Source organism: Mya arenaria, chromosome 13 (assembly GCF_026914265.1).
Source record: "Mya arenaria isolate MELC-2E11 chromosome 13, ASM2691426v1".
Lineage (NCBI taxonomy): Eukaryota > Metazoa > Mollusca > Bivalvia > Myida > Myidae > Mya > Mya arenaria.
This window is the reverse complement of record NC_069134.1, coordinates 30,143,085-30,162,726: the sequence shown is the minus strand read 5'-3', so window position 1 is coordinate 30,162,726 and position 19,642 is coordinate 30,143,085. Positions and strand designations below refer to the sequence as shown.

At 34.4% G+C, this 19,642-nt stretch overlaps 1 protein-coding gene across 1 annotated transcript; it reads left to right on the top strand.

Moving 5' to 3' along the window:
- Positions 1 to 120: 120 nt before the first annotated feature.
- On the top strand, positions 121 to 16,055 carry LOC128215191 (probable ATP-dependent RNA helicase DDX43). The gene is made up of 20 exons (XM_052921899.1): positions 121 to 608; positions 2,232 to 2,287; positions 2,572 to 2,800; positions 3,095 to 3,220; positions 4,761 to 4,842; positions 5,104 to 5,201; positions 6,011 to 6,066; positions 6,749 to 6,802; positions 7,245 to 7,309; positions 8,315 to 8,425; positions 10,010 to 10,151; positions 10,874 to 10,974; positions 11,470 to 11,557; positions 11,831 to 11,890; positions 12,259 to 12,329; positions 12,859 to 12,924; positions 13,515 to 13,622; positions 14,007 to 14,081; positions 14,948 to 15,035; positions 15,849 to 16,055. Exons 1-20 carry the CDS (start codon positions 185 to 187, stop codon positions 16,053 to 16,055), a joined length of 2,307 nt encoding a protein of 768 aa, XP_052777859.1. The 5' UTR covers positions 121 to 184.
- Positions 16,056 to 19,642: the final 3,587 nt, after the last annotated feature.

Sequence of the window (19,642 nt, the reverse complement as noted above, 5' to 3'; positions counted from 1 at the left end):
TGTATGATTGTTTGCAAAACATTTCGATTTATCTATATTAATATAGGTGTTTTGTTTATTTTCAATAAATCCAGTTATTAATATTTAATTTTCTGAAATTCGCTCTGGTGGTTGCTGAGATTCACATGTCTGAAATTTGTTTGCGGGAATCTTTAACTTTCTTTTTTGCATTGACAGCTTGAATATGGAAGAAGATTGGGATGCTGAAATAGAAACCGGTTGCTATAAGCAGCCTGTTTCTCAGGAACAATATCAGTTTTCCAAACCCGCCAATTATTCTGTATCAAAATCTAATTTTCCTTCACGAAATAATTTTCAAAATGAAAGTAGGTTTGGTTCTACAGAGTCAGACAGCCAATCAAGGTCGGGGGGCAGGGGAATGTGGAGGGGTGGCTCAGACAGTGGTAGATCACAAACAGGATTTGGAAGAGGACGTTTAAGGAATGACTTTGATCAGGATTCAAATAGTTTCGGATCACAGTCCAGAAATTGGCGTAACAATAATGATGAGAACTCCAGCACAAGAGTCGAAACAAGAGTGTTCGAACGAAGCTCAGGAAATGAAAAATCGCTGTCTGTCGAAAGTCAGTATGTAGGAAGAATAATAGGTGATTAATTTACAGATTAATTCTGATTAATTATTGTCATTAATATGTTTTCATCTCTCACGTTTTATATCACATACATCTGTTTTGATATTTTATTTTTAAGATCTTGAAGTAGTAATATTATAACTTGCTCTTGGTGAAGTTATTATACCCCCCAAAACAAAGTTTGGGGGGGGGTATACTGGAATCGGGTTGTCCGTCTGTCTGTCTGTCTGTCCGTCCGTTTTTTTGTCCGGGATTCATCTTTGTCGTTATTGAACAAATCTTTTTCAAACTTTCAAATATTAATGACCATGATGTAAACCTGTGCCTCCGTGGATTTGGTCAGAGTCGCATGATCCTGAGTGGAGTTGTGGCCCCTTAATGAGTTAAATTGGGCAAAATTAGCTTTGTCCAGGATTCTTCTTTGAAGCTATTGAGCAAATCTTTTTCAAACTTTCAAATATTAATGGCCATGATGTAAACCTTTGCCTCCATGAATTTGGTGGGAGTCACATGATCCTGAGTGGAGTTGTGGCCCCTTAATGAGTTAAATTGGGTAAAATTAGTTTTGTTCGTCCTACTCCTTCGTCATTTTTGAATGAATCTTTTTCAAACTTTTAGCCATGGTGAGAACATTTGCCCCTGTGATTGTGGTTGGAATCACATGATCATGTCTCCAATTATGGCCCCTGAATAAGTTAAAATAGGCAAAAATTATACAGCTTTGTCTAGCCTAATCCTTGGTCCCTGATTCAGTAATAGGTATTCTAAATAAACTAAATAAATGTATTGCCTTGTGCTTTCTAATGATACCATAACTATGGCCAGGGCAAACAACCTAGACAGGGAAGGGTTGGGGGGTATTCGTTAGTCTTTGGCTTACAGTTCTAGTTATTATTAGATGTCTATATTATCAAACTTAAACCATGTTCATTTAATGAAGGATCGAACTGATGACTAAAACTAGTGTAAGCAAAAACGATTAATTTATTTAATCAACTCTTATTGCTTGAAGATACGGTTTTTTGCCTGTCCGAAAAAATATTTGCCTGTCTGAACAAATATGTCATTATATAGTAAAAAAATGAATGTCAACTGGTTTCAATGCTTTCCTGAATTAATTCAATAAAAAACACTTAGTCTCGCAAAAAATATTTAAACACTGCCACTGTTTAGATTCTTTTCGGTCGTCCGGTAATTCCACCAACTGCCGCCATTTTGACCGAAGACTAAGCATATTGAGTGCAGACGATTTTGATTGTACCTTGTTGCAAACCAAGAACCAATCAAAACAGTTGTAATAAAATGCCATTACTGCTGTATCATATTTACTTGTTTATGACCGGCAATCAACACGATGATTGCAGATCGGAAATGGCCTACTTCCGGCGATGCTATGTGACGTCAATATCAGTATGGGATCGACTAACTACCTCTATGGCAAATAATTGGCCAACAGATTTTAGAGACTGTTCGCTTTCAGGTAGCTATTTAATCATCTCAAAATATGTCGGTCATCCTGACCATCATTTACGTATAAAATTTGCCGGACATGTCCGGCGGACCGGCACATTTCGGGAAGACTGTTTGGATGTTTTTGAGTTGTGAGCAAAGTTATTAATCTACAACTTTTCATTGCAGGTAAAGGAGGAAGTAAAATACGAGAACTACAGGATGAATCAGGAGCTAAGATAAATGTATGGTTTATGCAAACATTACCTCTTAGATATTAAAATCCTAAATCAATAAATATAAATACACAGTCAGCAAATGATTTGATCGCAGTATGTTAATAACTAGCCCATATAAGATGAAATGGCTGAATTTTGGGAAGCACTCTTCATATTTGTCTTTTAGAATTAGTGCCATACATGAATCAATCAGAGTTTGTACCTCAACAAGTTTGTTTGTATTTTTCTTCAGAATATTGGAAGTTTTTTTATTACCCCATATATCCTTTTTATCTTGGTTTGTTATACAGGTGGTAAGAGACAGCGACTCCAATGGCTACACGACAGTTACCTTGGCCGGACCTGCAGATGCTGTGAAGAAAGCTGAAGAAATGATCGAAGAATTGACCAGTGGAGATCGTGGAGGCTCAAGATATAACTCAGATCGCGGGTCAGGCTTTGGTGGCAGTAGAGGAGGTTCAAGTTATGGAAATAGCAGTTCAAGCTTTGGAAATAGTGGCCCAGGATTTGGAAATAGTGGTGTGTAGCTTAATATATAAAAAACTCTCTGCCTCTATATTGATCAGTTATGAAAATTTACCTGAAAAGTAAATTGTCTCTTCATTGTCCAATTTTGTCTGTTACTTGCTCAGTGTTTTAGTCATGTTAGATTTCCTTCACATTGTATGATTTCTTGAAATAGCATGTCTCAGGTGTTTGAGAAAATAATTACTCTTTATCTAAGAAAATGAAAGGTAAAAAAAGATATTATAGAAGGAAATTAGTTACTTCAATTATCAGAGTTATGTCAAATCAGTATTTCATATTTTTAAGGAGGATTCCATTCCAATGGTAGTGGTGATGCACCTAAAACAGAATACGTGGAGCCACCGAGACCCAAGATCAACTGGGGAACCATAATGGCCGACAGGGAGGCTAATGAAAAAAAGAAATTTGCACGTAAGAAGTTTGTTATGTGGAAGTGAAAGGCAAGGGGGCAGATACATTGTTACCTTGTGGTTATCATATTGATTGTTTGATTTTGTCAAAATGCATGTAGAACTCATTTTTAGCTTGACTATTAGAAGAATAAGGAGAGCTATCCTAGTCACCCGAGCGTTGGCGTTACCACTTATGTTAAAGTTTGCGTACCACCTCAAATATTTTTAAAGTCCATTGACATCTGGCTTTGAAACTTTGCACACTTGTTCACCATCATGCCCCCAACTTGTACACAGGAGGAGGTCACTGTATCAAGCATTTTGACAGAATTATGCCCCTTTTTCAACTTAGAATTTACATTAAAGTTTGCGTACCACCTCAAATATTTTCCAATTCAATTTATGTTAATATCTCAGCACATCATGTATTGCATTGAAATCTAATCTAACAGTGATACATGCATGTTTCGCCAAAACTTTTTAAAAACGGCGGAATAGTCGAGCACGCTGTCTCTCAGCTATTTGTTATTGTTAAACTCTCCTACATGTCGCAAAGTTACTATAATTCACGTTTTTTTTGGGGGGGGGGGCTCGTAATTTTGAATTTGGAATTAGGGAATTTTTGTGTAATATTTAAAGATAATAGGATTTTTTTTATAAAATATTGTATTGGTTTAATATACACAATCACTCTTTTTTATGAATTAATTGTTGGCAAGAAGTGCTCAAGGGTGAGCTGTTGTGATAGGGGATTGTTGGTCACATGTTGTCATCATTATTCTTCAAACAACTTCTCCTCCGAAGCCATAGGCCAATTACAACCAAGTTTCACAGGCATGTTCCTTGGATAGTCATCTTTCAGTTTCCTTAAAATAAAACAGTTCCATGTCGAACTCTGGTTGCCATGGCAACCAAGAGGGAAGTTTTTGAAATCTTCCCAGAAAACATTGACCAGATTTCAAAAAAAATTCCTTTATCAAATCCCTTCAAACCATGTTGGTTTTTTAAAAACTTTGCTGACAGGGGCAGGGCTAGTAATGACTATATGGAAAACTTTCAAAATCTTCTCCTCAGAAACTGCTGGCCAGTTTTCAAAATTATTTTACAAAAATGTTCCTAACGCGGCCCTTTATAAAATTCCTTCAAGCTATATGGCCTCGTTTAAACCTTTTTATTGTTACATAGAAACCACAGGCCAGATTTCAATTTCACAGGAATGTTTCTCTGGGGGCCCTCTTAGTATCAACTTCCTTCAAACCATGTAAGTTTGTAAAAAAACTTGGCCAACAATGGTCAAGGTTAGTTTTACTATATGACTACATGGAAAACTAAAAACCTTGGCCAACAGGTGGCAATGCTAGTTTTACAATATTACTGTATAGAAAACTTTGAATATCTTCTCAGAAACTTTTGGCCAGATTTCAAAATAATTCCACAGAAACGTTCCTGAGGTGCCCCTTAATCAAATTGTTATCTATATGGAAATCTTTCAAAATCTTAAATTAATTTATAGAGAAGGCCAATTATAAAACTAAAACAACACGATATGCATCTTTCAGACCTACCACCTATAAAGAAGAACTTCTACTTAGAGGACCCAGAGGTTGCCAACATGCATCCTGAGACTGTTAATATGATAAGGTACATATAGGGCCTTTTCGATAGAGCTAGTTAATTTTGTACTTGTACATAAATTTTACCTTTTCAAGATAATTTTGGTGATATATAAATCATGGAGTTTCGACCTGTTTGCAAATAATTTGATTTCTTTTGTTGAATTTAAAAAAAACCTGTTTACATGTATGTGTTTTATAACAGTGATAATTTTAGTTGTTACACAGAATCCTATCCTTTTATGAATGATGTTCATGTATTTTTCATGGTAAGTCCTTTACATTAAAGGGAGCAGAACTTCAATATAACAGTGACGAGTCTTTCAAAGACAGACAAAACTATTCCTAATCCAGTGACCACATTCGAGCAGGCTTTCAATCATTATCGTGAGTATAATTACTGAATGTAATGTAAAACCAATTGAATAAAATGGAATAATGTCTAACTGTAAAATGCAGTTTTTCTCATACAAAACTTACTATGTTGAAACATTAGGGCTTATGCTGCTCATAAACCTGTGGCAAGTTTGACAGTCATTGGCTTGATTGTTTGACAGTCATTGGCTTGATTGTTTGACAGTCATTGGCTTGATTGTTTGACAGTCATTGGCTTGATTGTTTGACGGTCATTGGCTTGATTGTTTGACGGTCATTGGCTTGATTGTTTGACGGTCATTGGCTTGATTGTTTGACAGTCATTGGCTTGATTGTTCAGAACTTTGCTAAAGTTAACAACATTGTTAATGTCATCGTTGTTGAAATTAGAATCATTCCTGCTCTGAAAGTTTTAATGGATGCTATTGTGGTCTGTTGTATTTAAATATATGAGCACTTCATCAAAAATTTCAGTTTTAAAAGTTAACAACGATCTCCTTAAACAAGGTATTAATTTAAACAAAGATCGAAATAATCGGCCTGACGAGAGTTAGAATTTTGTTCAACAAGCCAGGGTTCAGGCTCATTAAAGGATCTTGATTGAAACTTAAAATCTCAGAACTCTGTAGGAAAGTACAGATGGCAACTCATTGATTTTGTGGTGAGCCAGAAAGTTGTTATAATGCCGGGAATGGACGTGAGTATGTGCATAAACCTGCAATATATGCTTAATACATTTACTGACAACTAGTGTATATATATATAGATCACCGTTCATTCTTTAACCATTTTACAATCATATATGTACATATTTTTTGCAGCTGAAATCTTGGACACAATTTACAATCAGAAGTTTTCAAAACCATCCCCTATTCAGGTTAGTAAATATACTTGATATCTTCCTCTACATGTACTAATATATTGCTCTGATGGTGTGTTTTCAATGACAAGAGATTCAGAGAATAGAGCAAATTAATTTTTTGCTGACCTGATTACAATGTACAGCGCTTTTTAAGCAGCATTTATCAAAGAAAAATCATGATAGATAGTGATGAAATTTGCTTGATAGGTGGCTTCTGTGGAGACATAAAACATTTGCTGAACAACTAGTAAACAAGGTCATGTCACACATGTGTATAGGATATTAGGTCAGTGTGAACAAGGTGACCCTCAGTGCTTGTATTTGGATACCTGATTGAAACTAATTACCTGGTTGCACAAATTAAAAACCTGCCATAGTTGTATTGCAGTGTTTCTAGGTTTAGCATTTGGCTATTTTCCAGGGCTAAAAACTGAATAGTTTTCCCAATTGGACTGTAAAGATACCTAATGAATCTTCTGGGGGGGGGGGGGAAATAATGCCAAATTGGACATGTTATAGTGTGTTTTTTCTCTCATAACAATTGCATAAATTATATGCTATTATTTGATCAATATGATCTTTTCTTTTATACCTCAAAAGTCCTGCATATTTTCCCCTATACATGTATGTATACTCACAATATACTCACAAAATCATTTGGCAAACTATTAACTACAATTGCGTTTTTGTTTTTCAGTGCCAAGCATGGCCAGTTTTACTTCAAGGCAAAGATCTCATTGGTATAGCTCAGGTAAGGAAATATAAGATACATGTGCTCGGATACATCATCATTTTTAACCGCTCTGCTGGTCGAAATATTGATCATGGAGAAACTTTAACCTTAGTCATAACTCAAAATATGTTCTACATATTCAAATGGAACTTGGTATACTTGTTGCCAGGGATATGCAAAGCAAGGCCCATAACTCTGTATTTAATACTTGTGGAGTTATGATGCTAGTCAAATTAAAAAAAGGTGAGCATGGGCATTCGCTATACATCGCTCTTGTTTTATCATTTCATGTTATTTGTTATTTGCTTTAGAAGAAATAAGGTGGTTGCTGTGATGTGTAAATTTAGTGTTGACTTTCTACAGATTTCTAAGATTAATTATAAAGAAGCTGTTTTGCTTTGTCTTTTAATTGGTAAAGAAATATTGCAGTATGTTTATATTTAAATAAAACGTGTTTCAGACGGGAACAGGGAAAACTCTTGCCTTCCTCTTACCAGCATTCATCCACATCGATGGCCAACCAGTGTAAGTGGTTGAAATTAGTTTAAACTTGTGATGGTGCTAACTACTGTGATAGGACAGTGGTTAAAATAGAGTGTCTTGTACAATAGTGCTTTGCTACAATGAAGTTTAAGTCTCCCGATTACAAAATATTTTTCCACTATTTTTCAACTAGTATACAAATGTATGTTAAAAATCAAATAATTTGCAACTTAAACTTGCTGAATTCACAGACATATTATAAAAATTCATTTTACTTAAAGACTGATTGAAATTGTGATCATAAAAGTAATATTGACACCAGGTTTTGATATTTTGAACTTCCAAGCTTTTAACTTTAAAAGTTTTCTTCAAAATTATGGAAGTTTTTGTACTTCCAAGGAATCAATTTTGAAAGTTTTAACCGATTTCTTGGGAGTAATATACTTCCAAACTTCCTTTAACGGAAGCCCTGGTAGCATGCAGTTGAACAAAAACATTTAAGTAGTATTGAGTTTCATATAGTACATTTTAAAGATGAAGGTAGACATTTAAGAGAGGTACATATATGTTCCACTGGTCGAAATCAGCAGAAGCCGGCAAGCCCTGCATCAGTTTGGTAAAGGGCTTTCAAGGCTTGTTCAAATTCTGCATTTTATATAGCATGTTTGTTAGAAAAATAAATCATGCTAAGCACTGATGTAAGAAATAATTAAAAAGTTTCTGATATTTAAATCAGATTTGATACAGCATCAAGTATGGTTCTTCCGTTTTCCTTTTTTTGTTGATTACTTCTTGTGGAGAAAATACAATACATGACCAAACACAACATTCCAAGGGTAATTAAGCATGGTGGCATGTATGTCAGTGGTAATGACAAAATTGTTTATTATCATATTACCGTATACCAGGTTTTACCTGTGTTGTATAGGGCGGAAAGTAAGGGATGGCCCTAGTGTTTTGGTACTGTCCGCTATCAGTACCGGTACCTCATTGTACATGTTGTCCAAGTGTTCGGGCATGTTTTACAGGGTTTATCTGCATTTGTAGAGATAGGGCGGAGATGGATGGCCCGAGTGTTCTGGTTCTGTCCCCTACCAGGGAGCTCGCCCTGCAGATAGAGGAAGAGGTGAAAAAGTTCAGTTACAAGGGCATTAGAAGGTAAGTGCTTAATTTATATTTAGGCCTAAGAAAAATGGGTTTGTTTGGACTGACTTATGTGTTTCTTGCCGACTAATATATCTTTTAAAATTTGTGATTTAAAAGAGAAGAAAGGGATCTGCAGTCTATAAACCATATATGAATGTTAATCTGACCTGAAATGAGAAGAATTAGTACTGTATACCAAAAAATACATTGCCAGTCCATAATTTTTTTAGGCCATAACCAGAAACAAACCTTTTCTTTTTGGCCTTATGCAGACTCTGTTTATAGTCCTGTGTGTCCATTATTACCATTGTTGCATTTTATAATTTCTTAGCTAAAAGATGCCGTTCTTGAGGCATTTGGATACACATGCCTGTCATCATTATTCACGAGATTTATTCTCGTGTTGAACAAGAGAAATTAAGATCACATGACAAGATTGCCATTAGTTCTTTCACTTTGACGAAACTGTAGCGGCCGCTACAATTCAAAACACAATAATGCATCTCATTAAGCGGATTAACCTTAAATCACAACCCTAGAAAAACAAGATGGCCCAGGCTTTAGCCAAACGTTTTGTTTCAAACCTAATAAGAATATTTATCTAGTAAAATTAATACAACTTATAAGCCATGTCTTGATGTCTTTCGTACATCAACACCAATATGTTGTACTGCTTAATTAATTTTTCATGTACCGTAAATGACAGAGTGTAAGACGATAAGGCGTATTAGACGCAGGGAAAAAATCTGTGAAAAGTAAAAAAAATTAATTATTTTATGTTTTTGGTTAAAAGACGCATAGAAAATATGTCAAATCATCTGGCAATTTTGGCCACCATGTTTGTTGAGTTACAAAAAAAAATTTTTCGTGAAAATGGCGAGGGTTATCTTTAAAACCTTAAAATGATAAACTGTTGAGAATGAAAAGTTAAGTTATGCCAAAACTTATATTGTACGGGTTTGTTCTCAAAATGTCAACACCTACAGAAAAGAATAAAGAATGTGACAAAGTGTGAAAAAAACAAGACCATTATAGCAACTGTTTGTAGTATTGGTATATTAAACAGGTTAAAGGCAGTCGAGTTTTTTACACCTTCTCGTACAACTGACAAAAAATATTTTGACAGTGCCCATCTTTGCTTTTTTGTATGCAAGTTTAATTATTGTTCAATTCAATTAATTATTCAAAATATTATTGGATAACTTTAATCGAAAAATATTTTTGTTTAAATTATTAACGTCTCATGATATACCGTATCCCGATCTTCAACTGCCGTTTTAACTCGTATATACTCGATCAATATGACGCAAGTAACATCCCTTTCTACATAAATCTAAACAAACTCTCGGCTTGAAATCGACATCAGAAAAAAAGTTTAAAAAATTGTTACTGGGCATTATACGCAGGCATTTTTTTGCATCGAAATCTTCAGTTTTCTTTTCAAAGAGCCTATGAGTAAAGTTTACACTCACAACATATACCAAGATCATCTTGTTGTAGTAAAAAATTAACAAACTTGCCAATATATTGAACTTTTTGAGCGGAGAACATTTTTATTGGTTTGATGAAAGATATGCTCAATTATTCATTTTGCAGTATATGTGTATATGGTGGTGGAAACCGGAGGGAACAAATCAAGGTGTGTGAACGGGGCGTGGAGATAATCGTGGCCACACCGGGACGTCTCAATGATCTCGTCATGAACAAGATTATTAAGGTCACCTCTGTGACTTACCTGGTGAGTGTAATAAGCCATTGGTTTATGAGCTCGTTAAGGAAAGTTAAGGTATTGTGATAGCCTTGAATTCATTGTTTGCATCATGCAAAAATTGTATCTTCGCCATTATTTAAAAAATGTTCAAGATATTCAAATACAACTTGGTATAGATGTTGCCAGAGACAATACTCACATGTAGAGCAAGGCTCATAACTATTGCTTTCTAGATAGTCAAGATATTCCCCTTGTTTGACTGTCAAAGTAAAAAAATAGGCAAGACTTGTTTTGCCTTGTGGATCATTTGTTTTGCCATATAGTTACAATCCAAGTACATGCAAGCCAAACCTTTCTAACTGGGAATGTAACATGTTGCACAAGGAGTTGTACAGGAGTACATGCAGGAAAATGTGAACAAATTACATTTCTATTGTCAATTTTGCTAAGACATCAGTTTCAAATTTCAGTCCAGGAGAATCATTGTAGAAATGTAAAATGAAAATGTTTGAAATGCTACGGCGTCCAACATTCTTCTTCCTTGAATTCCAGTTATCAAATTAAGCACAAGCCAAACACCACTAAAACTTCTTCTGGGCCAATTTACAATTTTGAATTATTTGCTTGAACTTCTCATATCAAGACATAAAGTAACTGTTAGAATTCTGGCTTTTGAGGCAGAAGTTCAAATTTCAATGCCTGGTTTACTTGATATCTTTCGGATGATATTTGTTTATTATTCATATCAGGTTCTGGATGAGGCTGACAGGATGTTGGACATGGGGTTTGAGCCAGAGATACGCAAGATTCTGCTTGACATCCGCCCAGACAGGCAGACCGTCATGACCAGGTCATAGATAAGACGATAAATTTCAATTATTAGCTGTTAAGGTGTCTGATAAACAAATATGTGAATTTTGGATGACCAAGGTGTCCAATACACAAATATGTGAAGTTTTGATGGGGTTACACGACATCAAAATTAAACACCAATAATAGACCTGGCTTATTGTGGGTCAAATACCTGAAGTTTGTTTGCAAATACCACTCAAAATGTTTTTTTATGGACTTGATTATGACTAAAATTTAACAGAGCACAAGCTTTTTTTTTTTTAAATCAATTGGCATTGTAAAAAGTATTCAAACATACTTGTCAGGAAGTTTTAGTTTGATGACTTTACAGTCATGCTAGCAATCAAAATACTTTCTGAAATTGCAGTAGTAGCCATAGCAACCATTTTTTGTGTACTTATAATTCAGAAATATCCCTATCGACCATTGCCATTAATGTCGCATTACATATAGTGGGAAATGGCTTGAGTCAATGATATGAATATGTTACCAGTGCAACATGGCCTCCAGATGTACAGAGGATAGGCCAGTCTTATCTAAAAGATCCCATACAAGTGTTTGTGGGCTCGCTGGATCTCGCTGTAAGTTGTTTAATCATATGCATGTACTAGTGTATCTCGACAGTTATTCATCAATAAAAGCTATTTATCTGCAATAAAAAAATATAAAATCTTTACTGTATAAATATTGCAAAAAATGAACAATTTAATGAAGCTGTAAATAAGCAAAAACAAGAGTATAATAAAAGAACATTAACAGAAGTGTTCTACAAATAGTTAATTGAATTGCACATTAATTTAAAATCTCCCTATTAAGTTGAATATATATATGACATAAATGTTGTTACATGACAGGCGGTGCACACTGTTACACAGAGGGTGGAGATGGTGGAGGAGGAAGACAAGAAACAGCGGGTAACAATTCAATCTTGTCATGATTCTGTACATTTGATTTTACTGAACGATTAATATGATGCTTTAAATTGATAATTACCATACAGGTTAATTTCATACTCTGTACCTCCTGAAAAGGTGACGTATAGTTATCAATTCTGACATTGGTGGTGGCTCCTGTAAAACTTTTGCAGCCATAACCTTATTAATTCTATGCTTTCAAGAAAGGTATACATGTATATGAGATCAAGATAAGAAAAAATGGAGAAAAATGTATGATTTTCTAAATAAATTCTAAATGAGAAAGTGGGGGTCTTTGGTCTTTTATTCAAAAAGCTTCGCTGTAATAATATCAGTTTGTTATTTGTTTGCTGTGTTTTGTTTTAAAGATTCTGGACTTCATCCAGTACGAGATGCAGGAAGATGACAAAATCATCGTCTTTATGGGAAGGAAAGTCAAGTAAGAAGTTCGTAAACAGGGGGTTATTACATGAGCGGTCATTCACTATGGAATGTTTTATATCAGTTTTGTAAAATTGATAGAAACTATCCTTGATAAAATGCGTTTATAAATTTCATATTGAATGACCATGAGAGTGGTATTTGTTCATATCATAGGATTTTTTCAGGCTACTTTTTGTAACATTGATAAGAATAAAACTAGTTTATTTAGACATGTAGTTCATCGCCCGCAAACATGACCATAATTGCATGTTTCATGCTTATGTATTTATGTTTTTGATTGGTAACGCCTTAAAAAAAAAAGGTTTGGGTAACCCAACCCTGCCTACGAAATATCTGCCTACCCTACTGTTTTTTCAAGCCTTTGGTTAAATTTTTTTTAGTGTGTTTTAATATGTACTTTAAACCTTAACCACACAATTTTTTTTTTTTTGGGGGGGGGGGGCATTTTACAGTTTTAACAATGTAATTCAGCTTGTCATTAATCTATGGCGTAGATGTAATACTGTATCTTTAAATATTCACAGGGCAGATGACTTGTCCTCAGATTTTACTCTTAATGGAGTAAATTGCCAGTGTATCCATGGAGACAGGTTAGGAGATTTAATTAACTTATGATTTCAATAAATCTCACTGACTGATTCCATTCTTAAATGCAGTCATAAAATTTAAGACTTTCATACAAAATAGTTTGCATTCTTTAACAAGCGCTCTGCAATCAAAATATTTAACTAGCTCTGCTATATAAAATCTGGTAGATGATCTATGTTATCTTTTTATGTTGCCTAACATGACAGACACATAAGGATTACTTTGCCCATTGGTGTCGTCATTGGTGTCATGCTTAGTGTTTTTGATCAATAATAAAATTAATTGTTCAACCACAATGTGTAGAGTCTTCAAACTTGGTATGCACATTGGTCATGGTCAGTAGATGACCCCTATTTGTAGCAATAGGTCAAAGATCAAGGTCATGGTGGCCTTTGCTAGTGGCCGTTTCCGACAGATGATGCATTCAATTTGCAAAATTCTACTTCATAGTCTGCAATTTGTTAATTTGCTTTAAAGCAATGACTTGAAGTTTCATAGAAATTGGCACATTCAGTAAGTTCAAAATTGATTAAAATTTGATATAAGATTAATTTCATAACTAATTAGTGGTACTCTATACAAACATTTACAGAGAGCAGATTGATCGGGAACAAGCATTAGAAGACATTAAGACGGGTGAGACCCGGATCCTTGTTGCGACTGACGTAGCTAGCCGAGGGCTGGATGTGAAGGACCTTACGTATGTATCAATTAAAATACATGTACACTGAAGTATATATTTATTACCTGAAACTAGAAATTATGGCAGTGTTTGCAGTAAACCCCTGGCTTGTTAGTTTGAATATTATTTTGCGGAATTTCATGGAATGAAGGTCATGACTTTACATCTCCTCATACTCATTAAAACAATATATAGATCTGGTAATATGTTAACATAGAATCAGAATGTTAACATTGTGCAAACCTGTTTCTTTTCCAAGGGATATAATGTAAGTACAAGGTTCATTGTTTCTGTGTATATATCTTATTGTGGCAGCAGAGCTTTAGAAAATGAAGTAAGAATCTCAAGCCTGTGTTAAACTACATACAATTTCTTTAAACATATTATTGTGTTTCTCTGCAGGTATGTTATCAACTATGATATGCCACGAAATATAGAGGAGTACGTACATCGGGTGGGGAGAACTGGCAGAGCAGGGTAAGTACTGTAAGCCCCAGTACCTTAAAAATAGTTAGGTGAGTGTAACCGGTTCAAGTATCATATTTCATGCTCTAAATTTTAATTATGGAAAAAAAGTAAATAAAAACAAAACCAGAATAGTCACAAACTGCCATATCCCCTGCTGAAATAAGAACAGTATCAACTTCACCTTCATTCAAGGATTACAATTAAAAAATGGACATTAACTTAAAAATACTGCACACTTGGTTGTTTTTTTGTGCACTACATTTCCTCTAAGTGAGATCTATCTGTAAATAAAGTTTGAAGTAAAGAATTCAAAGGCTTATCAAGTTATGCACCAAACAAAAAAATAAGTTTGATAAATAATGAAGGGCAATAGATGAAAAATACTGCAGCCAAAGTTATCCACTGCACTTCTCCACAATGAGATCTATCTATCTATAGATTTTAAGTTTGAAGTCAATACCCTTGAAGACTTTCAAAGTTATGCTGCGGACAAGATTGCCCGAATGCATATCAGCTGACAATTACTTTATCCCCTTTGCATTTCAGCGGGGGATAAATAGTCAGCTTGATATTGTAATACATCTGTTAAGTTTGTGTAAGTTTGCAGTACAAAAAGAAAAAAGTATCTTTAAATGAATTAAATGGCTTTGAAAACAATTTCCAAACGGGTCTAAGCCTGCAATGAATCCCTCAACTCAAGCTAAAGTCTGAATTTTCTGCATTTGGAATTTCAATCTGATATCATTCAAGTCCTGGCTATGTGTGTGGGGTTTGTCTCATCGTGCAGATATGGGGCTGTAAATGTTTGCTGTTAGCAGAAAGTATGATATGGGAGGTAAATGTTAGCTGTAAGTACAATATATTGGTATCGGCAGGAGAACAGGCACATCGTTGACGTTTATCACAAGGTCAGACTGGTCCAAGGCTAAAGATCTCATTAACATAATGGTGGAGGCACAGCAGGTTAGTTGTAATATTGTTTACTTTTATATCAGATGTATCAAAAAATACTAAAAGAAACATTTCTGCCACGACTGATTTTCAAAAAAAAAGTTATTGTATAGCCATGACTCAAACAAAGTGTAAGGTATTCAGATGAACCATGTGGCAAAAGACCGACATATAAAGCAAGATCCATAACTCTGGCTCTAATTACTGTTTTGCCCCTTTGCCGACTGGACACAAAAAAACCTGATCGTTTGTGTTTTCTCAGCAGAGCTCTTGTTAGGATGTTTTCACCAAGACATTGAAATATGACAACATATTTCAATCCATGACTTGCAGAACTTATTTTTTGAATACATATATTCCCGATTGTGGTTGTATGTAACAAGTCTTGTAACATACAACCACAATCAGGAATACATGTATTCAAAAAATAAGTTCTCTTCAGTTTAAAAAAAACAACTGCCAAGTTTCATAATGTGTCATTTCCTGGTTAATCAGATGATATTGTGGATTCTCTAAACTTGCTACTTCATGAAGATAAACCAGTATGAGCAGCATGATTCTGAAAGTCTAGTTACTGATGTATTAACATGCTTGTCTTTCTTGGAACGACGTGAAATGGGAGCTCCACCTAGTCGCTTGTTGGAGGTCATTTGTCAAAGTTTTCTAATGGATTAAACAACTGTATGCTCTTATTTATTGAAGAGATGTAATCCCAAGTTTGATCATCTGAATCTTGAGTTATAACCAGCTTCATGTTTGTTGATTTTACTTAAGAATTATTGTTGCTAGATATATTATTACTTTTTTATTTATTTATTTTTACAGGAAGTGCCCGAGGAGCTTCAGGAGATGGCTGAGCGTTTCCAGATAATGAAAGCCCGTCGGGATGCAGAGGGGGGTGGAGGCAGAGGGAGAGGGGGTGGAAGAGGCGGGGGTCGAGGTCGTGACTTTTCCGGGGGATACGGTGGGGGCGGTGGTGGGAGACGGAAGGATAGGGAAGGAGGGATACGAATGTCCTTCGGAATACCTTGACAGAATGTTTAGATGAAATTCGAACACTCGAATGCAATGCTCATGCATTAGACATGAGGATATCCATAGATTATATCTGGATCAATGATCTTTCACTGTAAGAGATCTCAGTTGACTTGTTTCGTTCAAAAGATGCCATGTTTTTTAGCAATAGACGAGACTATTTTTATGATTTGTTTCTGACACTCTTTACAAAGAATTGTCTAACACGAGGAGGAAAAATGAAAATAATTTCAAAGGTTTTAACATCAGGGGTAGAACACTAAAAAATAAGAATTAAAATATTGTCATCAGAACAATTTGCAGCAATGTTGATGAATGGTAAAGATTCAAGTTGAAATTTTCTTAATTCCTGTTTTCCCAAAAAAATGGGTGGTGAAAAATAAAAAAACTTGCCTAATGTGAAAATATGTCGAGATATGAAAGTTTATTGCTTGTTTTATGTTTCTCTAGTCTTTATGTTTTAGTAAGCAAAAAGATCGTTTTATATTTTAAGATTTATTCATGGTGCTGTGTTATGGTATTTGAGGAGCGAAATGTTTATTTACAAGGTCCATTCAATGAACATTTAGACTTTTTGCATAACTTAAATCAAGATGTGGACATATTCTTAAAATGATGTGAATATACAACTTAGGTATTATTTTAAAGAACCTGCAAGAAAAATGCATCTACTTCTTGGTTTTTTGATGATTGTTTCAAGAACATAAATAACAGTGTTTTGCACATATGAAAACAACATCATTTAGTTACAAATGCTGCCATTGGGTTGCAAATGATATCATTGGGTTGCAAATAATGTCATTGTTTTGCAAATTACATCATTAGGTTGCAAATTACATCATTGGGTTGCAAATGACATCATTGGGTTGCAAAAGACATCATTGGGTTGCAAATGACATCATTGGGTTGCAAAAGACATCATTGGGTTGCAAATGACATCATTGGGTTGCAAAAGACATCATTGGGTTGCAAATGACATCATTGGGTTGCAAATAATGTCATTGGGTTGCAAATAATGTCATTGGGTTGCAGATTACATCATTGGGTTGCAAATAATGTCATTGGGTCACACATGTATAAATCAAAGGTATGTTTATGAAATATTGCACATTAAGAGAAATGTGATTATATTTATAATCATTCACTCTATTAAATGTTCCCTGTCTACGTATTTTTTATGGCCCTTGTGTATATGTTTAAAGCGCTTACTTCACTTGTGTAAATAATTTTTTATCAAGTATTGTCTTGTTAGCAAATAAACTGTTTGTTGTTGTTGTTGTCATGATTTTCTGCAATCATGTGCAATAAAACTAGTTGTGACAATAACCATTTCTCATATGTACTGTGATATGGCACAAGTTGATGTTTGAATGTCCATGGAGAATGCAAGTTCATTTGCAGTTCATTATTATTAGTATTATTATTTTATTATTATTAGTATTCTTTCAAAACCTTTTACTCTGCGAATACCAATTTTGGTTGTCATACTGTAGTCTAACGATTTTTTATAACGCATTTGATGGTGATTTTTAATAAAGTTTTGTCCAAGCTGTATTAACAAGGGTACTAAATGGTATAAATGATAAATCTTCAAAAACGTTCTTCCAGATATATTTGCTGGTACTGTAATAAGGTTGACTTCAACTAGAATTTTAGCTAGGTTTTAAAAAGGACAGGGTGAAGCACCCTTCCATAACTCATAGCTTAAACCCTTATTCAACAATGAATGACATTTTTATTATGGTGAAAAAAGCATAGTAGTAAGTGTTAACTCTCTCGAAGCATGTATTACCATATCATTTTATTAAGCCACATCTTTAAAGTTAATGAATTTGTTGTATTTTGTTTTACATTGTTGTATTAAAATAAAAAAATAAAGCCAAGAAAGGTTTCATCTTGTACATATATTTAAACAGGATTAAACTAAATGCATCAAAGATTAATCTTAGAAAGTTTTTGCAGGCTAGCTGTTACTATTAATGAAGTAGTTTTCAACAATGAAAGTAAAAGTATACTAGTATATTATACCTCACAAAAAAAATGTCCATTCTTTGTATATATAAACTCGATCGGTTTGTATATCACTGTATTTTGAAAAAAAAATTCCAGTTTAAAGACGTCAGCGGTCCATATTATATTTTTGCCCGGTCCGGACCTCGCCAAAAATGTAATATGGACCGCTGACGTCATACGATTGGTAAGTATGGCTTGCTATTTTCACGACGGCAAAAACTTGTCGCAAGTAAACATTATTAGCTTTGTTCAATAAAACACATTTAAATCTCTCTAAAAATATTAAATTGTAATGAAAAAATGTTCGGTATAATTTAAGAAATATAACGCAAACTTCGGGCTATATGGTCCGTATAATGTCATATGACCCGCAGTGGTGTGTTATATTTCTTAAATACTCATTTTCTTAAAACATGTATTACATGTAGTCATGTACCTAATCATTTTATTAAACCATGTTTCCAATGGCTTATTTTGTAAAAAAAAATGTTGTATTTGAATAAAACAAACCAAAGAAAGGTTCTTTCCATCTTGTGCATATATTTAGTTTTACCCATGCTTGAATGGCACATATTGTTTTTTGTTTTGCCAGAGAACCATGGCAAACACGTAGGGATTTTTTTTGTTTATCCTCGTTCACACTCGTTCCCGATCAGTTACTTTTAAACAATTTCGCGTGCAGTCTTCAAACTTGGTATGCACATTAGCCATGATCAGTAGGTAGATGGCACGACGTAGTGACATTGCCTAGAAAAATTATGGGCGATCCCTACAATCGACATATTTGATCTTATCCGCGGAATTCTAGTATTTTTATACAGATGCCATTCTTTACAGTTCGTTCAATAATTATGTGTCCGCCTATTGATTCTTTCTATTTGCTTACATGCATTTTTTTTTTCACATACAAAGTATTATATGGCTTACCTTTTTGTAAGATATGCGCTCATATTTGTTTTCTTTCAATCACGTAAAAGGGCAGTAATCGCCAAAATCTCATTCTAAGTCTATTTTCTATCTAGTATTTGCAAACTGGTATATATTCCATTGTGTACAATTATATTGAATTATATTAGGCCAATGACCGTATGTTAAATATAGATTTTGAGCACCATTTTCAAAGTAAAAAGTCAACTTTGCGGGGCTGAATATGAGCCCCAATGAACCTTTCCATATGTTTTATAAATCAACGTCCAATTCTTATAAAGCATATCCGAACACAACTTTAGTGCATCTGAAATAAAACAAGTTTCGTATTTCTTATCGAGGATTTGTTGGTATAAAAATATGTTGTTAATAGTTAATAGATCTAGTAGTACTGTATAATAGGACATACCCCCGTTGATTAAAGTTAGGATGTAAATGACGTTTGACGTCACTGACGTCATTTTACGTTAGCAACGCTCTTGGAAATACAGTCATATTCGCTTTTGCATTCGAGCGTGCAACACGCTTTTTGTACTGAGTACGAAATGGTTTTGTTAACTTCATTTTCCTACAAGGAAAACAAACGGTACGTTCCTGAAGGAACACTAAATGATTTTGAACAAAGTTCTGCGCAAAGGTATGTG